We start from the raw sequence: 14,028 nt of genomic DNA on the forward strand, positions 1-14,028 counted from the left end.
CAGCAGCGTGAGCAGTAAGCAATGTAATAGATCTAACAACCTCATGCCACTTTCCCTTATTTTCCCCCTGCCACCTCTACTCCTACCATACATATTCTCATTTCCTCTGCTTGTCAGGTGTGAAATGTGCGTTTAACAGTACGGTTGCAGGCTTTTTGTCACCTTAATATGCACATTATTGCCTTTGAGGATTTACACGCATACCATTTATTTCTATGCACGATTCTAAGGCGTCAGCACATTAGGGCCTAGCACAACAACCTGAGAGGCCATGTTTTTTTTTTTTTTTTTTTTTTAATAAATTAGATTCAGTGATGCAGTCATATGAGACCTTTAACACTAGGCATTGAAACAGACCAATGAAGTCTGGCCAAGGTGTTCATACAGAGCAACATTTACCTAAAGGGTTCTTTATTTGATCACCATCCACTAAGATTAACTATTAAAATCAGCATATGACCAGCCCACACACACAATACAGTAACAATGTAGCCTACATACTGAACCAAAAGCAGCTTTTTCAGAAACTTCAATAATATAATATAATATAAAAACACTGTATCATGCTGTCATCGATTCATGTAAAACTTAATCCGTCCAACACAAGGAAAAGCAGAGGATGAGAACTCTCAAGCACGATTGATTTATCCTCCAAAGCCAAGGTTTTCTTTGAGGTTTTTGTTTGTTTTATTTATTTATTTTTAACCATTACAATCACAAGAAGACCAAAAACGTTTGTACATTTACCAAACAAAATGTCCTGTACACATACATGAGGAAAGATTTACATGGGAATTGGACAAAAAAATAAATAAATAAATGAAATGAAATAAATAAATAAATAAAAATAATAATAATATACACACATTCATGCAAACACTTAAATGTCTCTCCACAATTTCTCTCGAGCAACATAAAGTTAGAGAATAATAACAAAAGAAGAAAAAAACTAAATATAGAAAAAGGAAAAAATTTATATATATATATATATATACATATATATATATATATATATATATATATATATAGAGAGAGAGAGAGAGAGAGAGAGAGAAAATAATCATGCATGAAACGTCTCCCAATAATCTTTCACATAAACTTAGAGAATAATGACAAAAAATAGGGGAAAAAAAACAAAAAACAAAAAGGGAACAAAGAGAGAAAAAAAGAGAGAAAGTAAATATATATAAATAATCACACACACACACATTCATGCAAACACATACAATGTCTTTGCATAATCTCTCTTTTCCTGTGTAAAGTTAGATAATAATGAAAAATAAGAGACAAATTGAGATGACAACAAAGAAGACGACTGTACGACCGACTGTAAACCAGGATGAAAACACAGCAGAAATAAGAGCAGCTCATAAATAGGGGACAGTGAGACACTTTTTGCTAAAGACACATGCTGTCCTTCCCTCACAGGGAACATCAGTGGTAATACTCAAATCCTTAGTGTTGCCATCAGGCGAAACATTTTGCAATTACCAGCAATTCCTGCCCTACCCAGTGGTGGTGGGGGACTTTTTGGCCCAGTGGCCTTAAATTCAAATCCTGACCTGCTGGGAGCTCATGGTATTTCCATTAATAGTAGTTGAAACCAAAGTTGTCCTTTTTGCCTGGGGTCACCTATAACTGCTCCCACTTGATTTTTCACAGCTCTGTTTTAAGTTAAAAATGCTTATTTTATTGACCTTTACATTTTATTGTGCAAGCTTTCAACTTTTGGCTCATTTTTCCACTCACAGTCCACTTAAGCCTCACTCATTTATGTGCTACTGTTTAATTTTCCTCCCACATCCACCGAGAGTTGATGGCACCCGCTGCTTGTGTGCAAACACAATCTATCAAACCTTTAGCTTCACTTTACAGTGGCTGAAGAAGTAAACAGCAATATACAGCACGGTCAAAGCATCTATTTCTCTAAATTAGGGACCAGAAAGCAAAAACTTCAATAAGCAACCAATCAAAAGCTCCCTGTAGTGCAGCGCTTCGATTGGGTGACATCATTCAGCTCAGGACATGACAAGTCAGCCGCTCTAATTGCTTCAGAGTTCTGCTTCTTCCTCCGCTCAGCTATTCTTTAGGGGGTCATGTATTTGACTCAAGCAGAACACAGAAAGGTTTTAATGACAACGATTTGATTATTTTCCTCGGTACTTGTTCACCACATAGAATCAATACGCCAAATCAAAGAGCCACTGGGGCGGCTCGAGAAACAATCCACCTGATTTATTCTTCAGAACTTTCAAATGGGCTGGAGGCGTTTCTCTTTCCGGCTTCAAAGAGCAAAAAATATGCTGTGATTGAGCAGTTCCTCTTTTTGCACTTTCATAAGCACCTTAATGATCATTTTATCCACCAGAATATGCGGACATAAGATTTGGCTTGATGTTCAAACTGGTTTCATCTTTAAATATGTATTACCACAACCCTACATGTTTTAGTAGGAAGACAAATTCCACTCACCACACTGACTTTGAAGGCATACAGTAGATCAAAGGGCAACGCGGCCACTAAGTCAATGATGAACCACGTGGTCAAGTAATGAATGCATATCTGCCGAGCGTCGAAGATGACCTGGCCTGACTTGCTGACGTATGTGGTGCGAAAGTTGAAAACGATGTCTGGAATGAAAAAGAAAGACAGTGTTTGAGGTGTATTTCAGTTTGTTGGAATTTTCTACGTAACAAAACAACTAACACACCTATGATAAACAATATCTCCACAGAAATATCGCTGACAGTCGTGCTGCGGGTCAGGTCGTCATCGTCACCGATGAAGCAAACGTTGTAGGGCACCGTCACTGCAACGTAGAACGTGGCGAGCAGAATCAGCCAGTCCCAACCAGCTTTAAATGTACTGTAGTGAAGTAAAATGAATTTGGACTTCTTGGCGTCAGCAACCTTGTACTCTGGGAGGGCAGGTAGATCCCCGAACACATTCTTCATAGGCCAGGATAAGAAAACACAATTGACACACATTTATTACATTGATCACAACAGACTTTTTCAGTGGGTAACAGGCAGGGAGGGGCTATATAAGAATTTTGCGATATGATATACAACATAGAAATACTAGCATGTCTCTAACATTTTCTCTCAGAAATCGAGACTTTTACTCATTGACAATAGCCGTGTTTCCATTATGGTTTTTCGCAAAACAAAAGCGATATTTAAAAAATTTCCTTAAAGTGTAATTGTGCTTTGAACGTGTTTTTATTGAAGGTTATTTAGGTCAGGAGCCTCATAACTCTCGTGAAATCTCATCCCGTGAGACTTTACTGCAGGATGATGAACGCTCAGAACCTCCTTATAACACTCCGCATTTCTTTGTTGTTTCATGTCTAATGTGGCACTAATAATAAGTATAAGTATAATGCTAAGAAATGTCTCGGTCTCCTCTTCTGTTTACACGTGCCGTGCAGGGGCTGGGCTTCAAGGGGGGCTGGGAGGGCGGCACGCTCCCAGCCCAGACCCTCTGGGGCCCGGATAAGAAGTAGGACTTAAGGGAGCCGGGCTTCTACCACGACTCAGGGGAGCTGGAGAACGCGGGCCCTCCCATGAGCCTTGAGGCTCCCAGAGTATGGGCACAGTCTTTAACATCACCTATGATGCAGATTCATACAGGGGTTATATAGATCTATTTTGTGTGACGAATGCATACTAAATTAGGTGCATGCGCACGCAGGCTCGGTGCAAAACAACAGAAGAACTGCTGAGGCGAGCGGACGGAGCGCTATCTCAGTCTGGATCCGGTAAAAAGTGAGTATACACTGGGTTTTTCTATCATTCATTCATTTTCGGACCCACTTATTCCTGTTCAGGGTCGCGGGGGTCTGCCAGTGCCAATCTCCGGCTCTCATTGGGCGCTGGGCGGGGGTACACCCTGGACAGGGCGTCAGTCCATCGCAGGGCAGGGTTTTTCTACCAGATATATATGAATGTCTGGCCATTGAACATCGGGCTTGGAGCGCACATCGGACGCCATTCGTTTTTTTTAAGAATGCTGCATGGGTTCCCTCAATCGTTCATCTGTATTTAAAGTGAATTTCCTTAAATAAGCGGTCGCGTCCACAGGTGACAAGCTTTCAAATATTTTTGAGCCTTAACAGCAGTTCATTCATTGCCATTTTTCAAGCGTCACATACAGTATGTAAACAACATGTGGTCTAGAGAATGAGAGAGCAAAGGAAATTTACATACAGAGCATCGTGGACAAGTTTGCAGCGCGTAAGACTTGTTGTATGCTCTTCAAATAGTGGTGAGTAGGTCTATCGTGCTTCATATTGAAATTGTGTGAACATGTGGGCCGCTGGGCCAGTTTTACTCAACTTTATAGCTACTGATACAGGCTCTGAGTCGAAATGGTTAAAGTGGGTATCAAAATGATACGGTCGCTGTCCGTAGTGCTGAACTGCTTGGAATTGGTGTTGTTTTATTATCAGTGACCATGTAGCCTAATGTTTTTGTTGTTCTCTTGTTTTATTATACTAAAATGACATAGTAGCTCTTCGTGGTGCCGAAGCTTGTAAGCCCTGCTATTGCGGGCATGTGTATGTTGTAAAATGATGTTATCATGAGCTTTACTATTTGGGTTTAAAGGACCCAGTCATTTGCCCCGCCCCAGGCTCGGCTTTGATTTGCTCCGCGAGTGATACTGTGCCATGTTTTCTCAGAGACAAGTGGTCATGTGACCAGGTACGTCCTGTCCTGTGACGTGTAATTGCGGAAAAATTGTTTCCATAGTGTTTTTGCGATACAGTTCAATATCAAAACGTCGGAAAAACTTCCTCATGAAAGCGTTAAAGGTTTTTAGCGATATTTGAGTGTTTCTTCGACATTTCAGAGTTTCTAAGAGTAATGGAAACATAGCTTATGTTTCCTACACTTGAAAGGACGTGCTCACTTAGGACAGATGTAGCAGAGATGGAAAGGTATGGTTCAACCCCCCCCCCCCCCCCCCCTGCAAGTTCTCACTTGTAACATTGATGTTTTAATACTGCAATATCTTGTCGCACAAAATATTGTCCCACCACTAGTAACATAACAGTGTTGTCCTACCTAATCAATACCAGCTTCATTCCTTATAATCATCCTGCTAAATCATGTCACCAAAATATTGGTGCATTGACTTAACTCAATGACTTCTGACTATCAGTGTAGACAAGGGAACCCATTCTCTTGAAAAAACTGTACCAACAGATTAAAAGTTGCCTATAAAAAGGTGAATATTGATGTGTAACTTTTTTTCTCATAAGAATAACAATCATTCTAGGGTTGAACAGAGGGTTACATACAAACTATGACATATTTCTTAGCCATTATAGTCCAAAAAGTTTTAGAATGAATCCATTTTTGTTATTGTATGTTTTTTCAGAGTTTCATTTACTAATAGCTCATCACCCAAAGCACTCTCACTTCCTGTCCATCCTCGTGCACTTCAGCTTGAATAAAAGCAGCTATCATCTCACTTCCTGTGCTGTACAGCCTCCCTCTGCCTTTTGAATGATCCCACATTGTTCTGCCTCCTGCCTCATTGTTTGAAGAGTCTGATGTTACCTTGTTGAGTTTGATTTTGCTCTTCTCTCTGCTGTGGAGGTGACCGGAGATGTGGTAGAGCACTGTGCTGCTCCGCATACGAGTCGAGCTGAATGGAGAGCCTGTTTTAACCCTGCTGCGCCGCCGCTCTGTAAACGCACACATTACACACAAATGTACATACACACAAAAATTAAGGCACACCCTCCTTACAATACTTTACCCCCCAAGGTGACCTCCTGATGACAAAATCAGCCATTATCCTTGATGAAATACACAACATGCTGTCCTGGATGAGAAAACATGAATATGCAGCAGCACAACTGTTATATGAGAGGAAACTGTGCCGTTTACTGAGAAACACAAAGAAAAGGAGAAAATCACTGAGTGTTTCGTGCAAAATGGGTTCCCCATTGTGATTCACCACTATTGAATGTTACTGTATATTCAGTACGATAACAAAAACACCCCTCCTTATAAGACAAGGAAAACTCTAGCTTAAACATGCTATTTCAATTTCAGAAAGGCACGATTGGTTTTTTTCTGTTGTTGATTGCTGCCAATGTGTGCAGTCGTGCAGGCGTATTCCTGTGTGTGTGTGTGCGTGCGTGTGTGTGTGTGTGTGTGTGTGTGTGTGTGTGTATTCTTCCATGAGAAGTGCAGTGTGGATCAAGGAGAAAGGGGAAGAGTAATCTGTTCAGGGGAAATTGGAGAGGGCATTTTAACGCCGTTCGAGTCCAATTGTGGCTGCTGTAAAACTGTGACAAAGAACCAAGGGAGAGCAATAACAAATAGTGCAGAATAGAAAGTGATAGCTACATCTCTCAGCCCCTTTTACACGTCCATGTGGTCACTGTGTGAGACCCCAGATGAGGCACACAGACAAGGCCCATCCATAATACTGTGGGTGCAGCCTTGGGGGACGCGACACCGCAGGGGCACAGAGACATGCAGACTGCCATGATTTTACAAGGTGCGGAGCTACAATTTGTTATAGTGGCAGATCCAAGCCTTGTTACAGGGGATACAGGGGCAGAGCCAAATTTGAGGCTGAGCTAAAACTTGTTACAGGGGGCGGAGCTAAAACTTGGAATGGGGTGGAGCTAAAATTTGTCAAGGGGGCGGAGCAACAATTTGCACCAGGAGCGGAGCTAAAATTTGTTACAGGAGTGGAACTAAAACTTGTTACAGGGGCGGAGTTACACCCTGTTTCAGGAGAGGAGCTAAAACTTGTTACAGGCGCGGAGCTAAAACTTGTTACAAGGGCGGAGCTAAAACTTGTTACAAGGGCAGAGCCAAGATTGTTATGGGGACGGAGCTAAAGCTTGTTTACAGGAGCGAAGCTAAATCTTGTTACAGGGGCGGAGCTAAAGCTTGTTATAGGGGCGGAGCTACAATTTGCTACAAGAGCAGAGCTAAAACTTGTTACTGGGGCAGAGCCACCATTGTTATGGGGACGGAGCTAAAGCTTGTTACAGGGGCGGAGCTACAATTTGCTACAGGAGCGGAGCTAAAACTTGTTACTGGGGCAGAGCCACCATTGTTATGGGGACGGAGCTACAGCTTGTTACAGGAGCTGAGCTAAAACTTGTTACAGGGGCGGAGCTACAATTTGTTACAAGAGCGGAGCTAAAACTTGTTACGCGGGTGAAAATAAAGCTTGGTACAGCAGTTATACCATGTTTTAGGGGAGGAGCTAAAACTTGATACGAGTGGAGCTACAATTTGTTACAGGAGTGGAGCTAAAACTTGTCACGGGGCGGAGCTAAAGCTTGGTACGGGGCGGAGCTAAAGCTTGGTACGGGGGCGAAACTCAAATTTGTTACAGAGGGTGGAGTTACACCATGTTTGAGATGAGGAGCTAAAACTTATTACGGGGCGGAGCTAAATTTCCCTCTGCCTTTAGATCCAATGTTCTGGTAAAGGGGAATGCAGGGAATAGGTGGAGCGGGGTGAGTGCAGCACATATGGAAGACAAAGACATATAGGGCAGATAGAAAAAGAGGGAGTAGATAGGTATCATAGCTACAAGAATGGATGAGATGTAAAAATGAAAGAGTCAGCAACAGGTGAAAAAACCACACCAGGGGACATAAAAGGACATCAGGCACAAAGAAAAAAAAAAAAACAAAGGGATTGTGCAGGACGAGTGTGTTAAAAGAGAGACAGGGAGTCCCTCATTGCATTGAAGGAAATTCCACCTGATGCCATTGTGTCTCCCTGTGCTGATTGGTTAGTTTCTATTTTCTTGAACAAATGATTTTAGATACAGGTTTGTTTCCACGGCAGTAGTGAAAAGCTCACTAGTCTCATCTGTCTACAAAATGTGCTGTTTGGGGTTCCATGCAGGCTCAGTCTGGTTTTGAATATTAAAATCATGAAGCCTTTCCTCTTTGCTTTGAAAGGCATTTTGTTTGTGAGCAAAAATACCTTTGATTTCTTCTTCAGCTCTACAACACTTATCATAATTACACTAATGAGGCATCATCAAGGCACACACGTCTTGCTGACTTCACAAATACCACAAACATGTATTTGCATACACACAGCTCTTGTCTCACTTAAAGCGTGGTAATGAAGGGGCTAGCACCATCTGTTAAGTTCTAGGGCAGACCTTTGTGAGTGGAGGTCACACGTTCTCCCGTTTTTTAAGCAGCGGTTATTAAACCTTCTACTCCAGATGTGGGCAACTAGTGGCCCAAGGGCCACGTGCGGCCGTCGCTTTAATTTTGCGCGGCCCCCAAAGTAAGCACTCAAAACGACTTAAAAGAAAACATACATAATTACAGAAAAATATACTAGACAAGAAGAATATACAAACTGACTCCAAAAATAACACAAAGAAAAACAACAAAAAGAAAATTCAAGAAGAATATACAAAATGACAAAAAATAACAAAAATGATAACAAAAACACACAAAACAACAATAACTAAATGCAAAAATTATTCCAACATCACCAAATACATCTAATATACACAGAATGACTCCAAAAACACACAGAACCACAATAACAACACACAAAACAACAATGAAAAGACACAAAATGACCACAATAACAGACCAAAACTTTCAGTTTAATCATTATTATAAAAGCTCACATGAAAGTGGCCTCATAGTAAAATCAGACAGTCACATATACAGTAGTTTTGGCCCCATTGTCATAACAGTTCCCGTCTCTGATATGCAAATCAGTTGTTTAACTCATACAGTGACAACAAAGTATACCTTTACTTGTAAGGTGTGTCGCCTTGAACAATATTTATATTTTGGACAGCACCAGCTGTCAGAGCAAAGTTTTTGACTTAAGTATTTTCTGTGCAAAACTGAAGATAAACTTATAACGGAAGCATTGGGACAGCTTCCCTCTGGAGGAATTTATGTTTATGAAAGATTGATGGCTTAGGATGACGTATGTTTCAGAAAGCCTTACCCCCTTAGAATGCCGACCCCACGATCTGAGGCCAACATCGGCGAGACGTATGGGTAGTGAGCGCTCCATAAATGAGGTTCATATTAGGAACTTAGCTCGTATGGTGCCTATGTGCAACTTTTAGTTTTTCCAAACTATTCAAGGTGATCTGGGTTGAATGTGACTCTAACTTGACCAAGGATCCAGATGTTCTTGTGGGTCTGTGATTGCTTGTCACTTTGTGCTAGCACTGTGATGGACCGGTGTCCTGTTCACTGACTTTCACCCCGTGTTTGGAATGCACTTATTCCTCTCCTGTATAAGAATCATTAGAGCCATTCAGCTGCACAGGTATATTCACCTTCTCTCTTGTCCTCTTGGACGGCTTTGGCTTTAGTATCGGTGATGTCTTTAAATGAAGCCAGAAAGAGCACAACGTCGCCTTTTTCATTCTTAATTGGCACGATGTCCAAAAGGCACCAGAAAAGAACGGCTGCAAGTGAAAAACAAAAACAATCACAATTAATTGCTTTCGTGTGTGTGTGTTTGTGTGTGTGTGTGTGTGTGTATGTGTCTAACATTTGCACACATTCCCAGACTTATTAGTGAGCCTATCTACAGTTAGAAGTCCCCGAGGAGAGGCAGGGCCTTTAAATAGTGCGAGCCACTGTTCCCCAGGCACAGCGAGAGATGAACCCACCTCTGAGGTCCCATCTCCGGCTAAATGGATTGCTTTTCAAACAGATTGTTTAGGTCAGCATCTGTGTGCCTTTTTCTTGGGCGTGTCAATGCTGCTGTCGTATGCCTGTGATTTGATGAATCCACAGAGCTCATTACGTCCTACTCATTACATTTTAAAAACTGATTTTGTTTACATTTCCTCATTTTTGGGACACTGTTTTCGTTGTGGGAATAAAACTTTTAATGTACTTTTACTTTGGTAACCATGTTTACGTCTAATGCACACATTTTTTACAGGCAGGTTTTGAGCCTGCTGGGCAGCCAGCAGAAAAAAAGCAGCGTATGCAACTGCTTCTTTTGTTATGTGCACAATGGTAAAGGGTAAATGAGTTGCAACTGCTCTATTTCCCCCAGGAGTTTTGGTCTTGGGATTACAATAATTATTGTATACATTTTCTCTCTCTCTCTCTCTCTCACACACACACACACACCTGGGACTTTTCTATGCAGAGTGTGCATGTTGTCCCTGTGTTGGTCTGGGTTTTCTTTGGAGTGAATGTGATTGTGTGATTGGCGTCCTGTCCAAGGTGTTCCTGCCTGACACCTAAATAGAGCAGGGACTGGCGTCCTGCAGAACCTGTGAGGCAGCAATATCAAACAAAAGCTGCTTTTACCTGTGGGATAATAAAAACTATGGCACGTAAATGCAATTTTTTTCCCCAAGTTCTTTTTTTAAAGAGAAAGAGAAAGAAAGGCCATGATTTTTCTGGTTCAGCCCACTTACAGTAATGACTTGGTCACATGTGGGTTGACAATTCTGCTGAACAGGATAAAATACGTAAAAAAAAGAAGATAAATCAATGATGATTTGTCTATTTAAAAATGCTGTTTGTCTGCCATTCTCCTGTCCCAGCAGTCCACGCCCTTTTCCCCGCCCAGCACCAGCTGATCCTCCACTGATCAGCTGGTAGCTGGAAACCACAGTCAGTAGTGACCAGGGTTGGGGTCAATTACATTTTTCAGTGACAATTTTTTTTTTTTTTATCCTTAGAATGTCAATTACATTTACAATCTCAATCACTAAATTTCAATTACAATTGATCACAATTACTGAGCCTGAAATTACTAACCTGGTAAAAGGTAACCATCCTCTGTACTAGGGCTGAACAATTTTGGAGAATAATTTAATTGAGATTTTTTTCCTCAATATTGTGATTGCAATTTAATATGCAATTATTTTTTTAAGGGCCTCTTGTCATGTATTATTCAATGAACACAAGCAATAAATCAATCTGTTTCATAATGAACTATTTCAGATTTATTTAAACTTTAAATAAATGCAAAATATACATTTTAAAGCACAGGGGGGGGGGGGGGTACAGCATAGCCAGCATGCATGCTGATGAATAGTTGACTTAACTGGTATACCGTAGTTTTGTATGAAGTAAAGATTGACAATGACTCGAGATATATTTGCAAACTATTTTAGTGTTTTAGTGTCAATATTAAGTTTTTCTGCAACAAGCAGTGGCTGAAATAACAGGTCATTTGTTTTATATACTTTTAAAAATCGTTAAAAAAAAATGTTTTTAATAACAGCAAAGCATAACAACAGGTTACATGTATCCTGTTTTTTTTTTTTTTTTTTTGCAGAAAGGTTGTACTTGAATCAAGTTAACAGCAGCATAACCAACTCATTGCTTCACCCCATGGAATTCAATTCAGAGGGTCCAGCTCTAATAGTGGGGTCTCCTAACCCTCTGCAACCTTTACTCTCAAAGGAGCCATTTTGCCACATCTGACCTGGATTAAAGTCCTTCTGGAGCCAAAAAATACCTTCTCAATGAAGACAATACAGTGTATTAAATTCTATACAGTTAAAATTATATAGAATAATGTTTGATTTATTTGATGTGATTTATATTGATAACGTAAATGGAAACTTAAAAATACTTAAAAATAAAATAAATTGACATCAAGAAATAAAACAGTATCTTGCACCTTCATATTCTTACACATCTCAGTTTACATGAACACAATGTTATATAGAGAAGATTCTTTTTTAATGTATTTGAAAGGCTACAAAAAGTAACTTGAATTTGATAACTCATGATCATGTGATCAACACATGCTAATCACTCATTTCTTGCCACACATAAAGCATGCATATTTAACCTGCACATTGGTGGTTAAATTAATCTGTTCCCACACAATTAAAATCTTGTTTTTGTTGGTTTAGTTACAGTATCTCACCAGGGATTTAAAACTTTTCAAAATAAGGTCATCCTATGCACTCGCACAGATGTGACCAGATGAAATTTTCACTTGCACACACTGAAAAAATAGTCGCACATGCAACGAATTTGGTCGCAGTTTCGCGCCCTGAGTATATTGATCCAGATCTCCTCCAAGATTAGTGGAATCTTCCTTTAAGTATTTTTAATGTAATCCTGCTAACAAACAAACACATAAATAAACACCGGTACAAATATGACCTTCTTTGCTTAGGTAATAAAACACAGTTACAAGTGATGTTTTTCGTACAGTATAAAATATAATTATAATTTTATTCAACTTCATTCTTTTCTTGCAAGCAATTAAAAAATGCAATTACCCTAATTCTTAAAACAAAAAATAAAAATTCTCATTTAAAGTTGCAGAAATAAGTTGCTTAACTAAAGGGATTTCCCATGGAATTTCCTCACTCATCACTTCCACTCTCTGAATCTTTGTGCTAACCAATCACGGCACTTTTGCCTGCGCTGTACGAGTGTCTATGAAAATATGTATGCCTGTCAGGCAACCAAGCATTATTACAAGCACAGCACGAGCGAATGAGCCTTCCTGATTGGGAACACACAGCGTTCCCTTTTCTCAGCCAGACAGATGGAGGAAAAACTGAGTCAATCAGCTCTGTTTACTTTCAGGACTTTGCTGGAACACACGAAAAGAAAAGGCTTAGGTGAGACAAAAAGTCGGATTCAAAAATAGAAGCGAAGCATGGGTCATATAGAAAGCTATGAAATAGAATAGAGAATAAATCATGTCGCATGACAGACATCCAAAGGGAGAACAGAAGGGGAAATGAGACGTCGGACTGAGAGACGGCGCTGTGTAGACACATACATCTGTGATGGCATTAGCAATGCTATGTGTACGCCGACTGCAAACAACCGCTCGCAAAATCTCATTTTAAAGTCAATCAAAAAGGTGATAAATGGCTGTCTAGTGTCTAAGTTTACATAATCTGACAAGCACATAGTCTGCGTATTTATAGTCGCAATGAAAAACAACAGCATCATGTCTTTGCAGCCAGCGAAACAACACAATAACACAATGAAGCAAACCCCATTTCCATGGCTGTTTTTGAAAAGCACTGTAATATTTATTTTTAAAACCTCTCATCTTCAGACAGCACAGCTGGTGGCAGTTATAATGTTATTTAGTTGAATTACAGTAGGTCTGGTACACTAGACAAACAACACTCAGAGACACTTGTGTTTTAAAAAAAAGAGGTGACGGCTAACATCATTACTGCCACCGTATCTCAGTGCCAGCTGAAAATGGGTTTGTTGGGACAGATTCATTTTTCTCTGCAGAAGGATGAGGTAAAAACTGAACAGAATAAACATCTTTCCAAAAGGAAGTCAAACAATGGAGCACAATGTCCAGCTGAGCTGATTGACTCGGGTGGTCAAAGCGATCCAGGCAGAACAACGTTTGAAAAAAGCTTGAAAATAAAGATTAAATAAAGATTACAAAGCCATACTGACCTAAAATCAGTCTTTAATGTAATGAAACACTACATTTAGTCTTAAAAAAAAAGTGAATAAAAAGTGTAAAGCCCATATCTACTGCTCCTGTGAAAGCCTTTGACTTTGTGTACACCAATAAATAGAGTTCACAAAACATATGCATCTTCCCCACCACTTCCATCTTCCTACCCTGACTCCCTCTTCCCTGTTCCCTTAAAATAAATGCCTTTATTTAATTGCGATAACAAAACATGCATTGCTGTCGTAAAAAGATTGCACTTCATGTAGTGTTGACCTCCGACAGCATGTGCAGACAAGGTAGAAAAATAAAATAAGAAAATAATAGTTTGCCCACGTATCAACACAATTTTAAAAAAAAAATCTGCTTTATTATTGTTGCTTTATTAATACTGTTCTAAAACATGCGATTGCACAATCTATGTTATATTTATGAGTTTTAAGAAGAATAGTCATAATCAATGTTCTACCCTTTTCAATAAAGGTTACGTTTTAGACCCATTTTGTTGACATTTTTGCTCATTTCTTCAAAATGAGAAACAACATAAAAAGTTTGAAAACCACATCATTAGAAACTTCAGACATGGTTTGAGTTATTATTTTTATTTATGAAAACAAAG

General features: G+C 39.8%; 1 protein-coding gene across 1 annotated transcript in view; it reads right to left on the reverse strand.

Moving 5' to 3' along the window:
* The window catches only part of kcnh8 (potassium voltage-gated channel, subfamily H (eag-related), member 8), a 67,994-nt gene that overhangs the window by 34,582 nt on the left and 19,384 nt on the right, over positions 1–14,028 (reverse strand). The window contains exons 3-6 of the mRNA XM_028461011.1: positions 9,316–9,447; positions 5,565–5,692; positions 2,711–2,948; positions 2,473–2,630 (exon numbers count right to left, since the gene is read on the reverse strand). Of these exons, the coding sequence (XP_028316812.1) occupies positions 2,473–2,630; positions 2,711–2,948; positions 5,565–5,692; positions 9,316–9,447 (656 nt within the window). The remainder of the gene's footprint in view (positions 1–2,472; positions 2,631–2,710; positions 2,949–5,564; positions 5,693–9,315; positions 9,448–14,028) is intronic.

This window comes from Gouania willdenowi, chromosome 11 (genome assembly GCF_900634775.1).
Source record: "Gouania willdenowi chromosome 11, fGouWil2.1, whole genome shotgun sequence".
NCBI lineage: Eukaryota > Metazoa > Chordata > Actinopteri > Blenniiformes > Gobiesocidae > Gouania > Gouania willdenowi.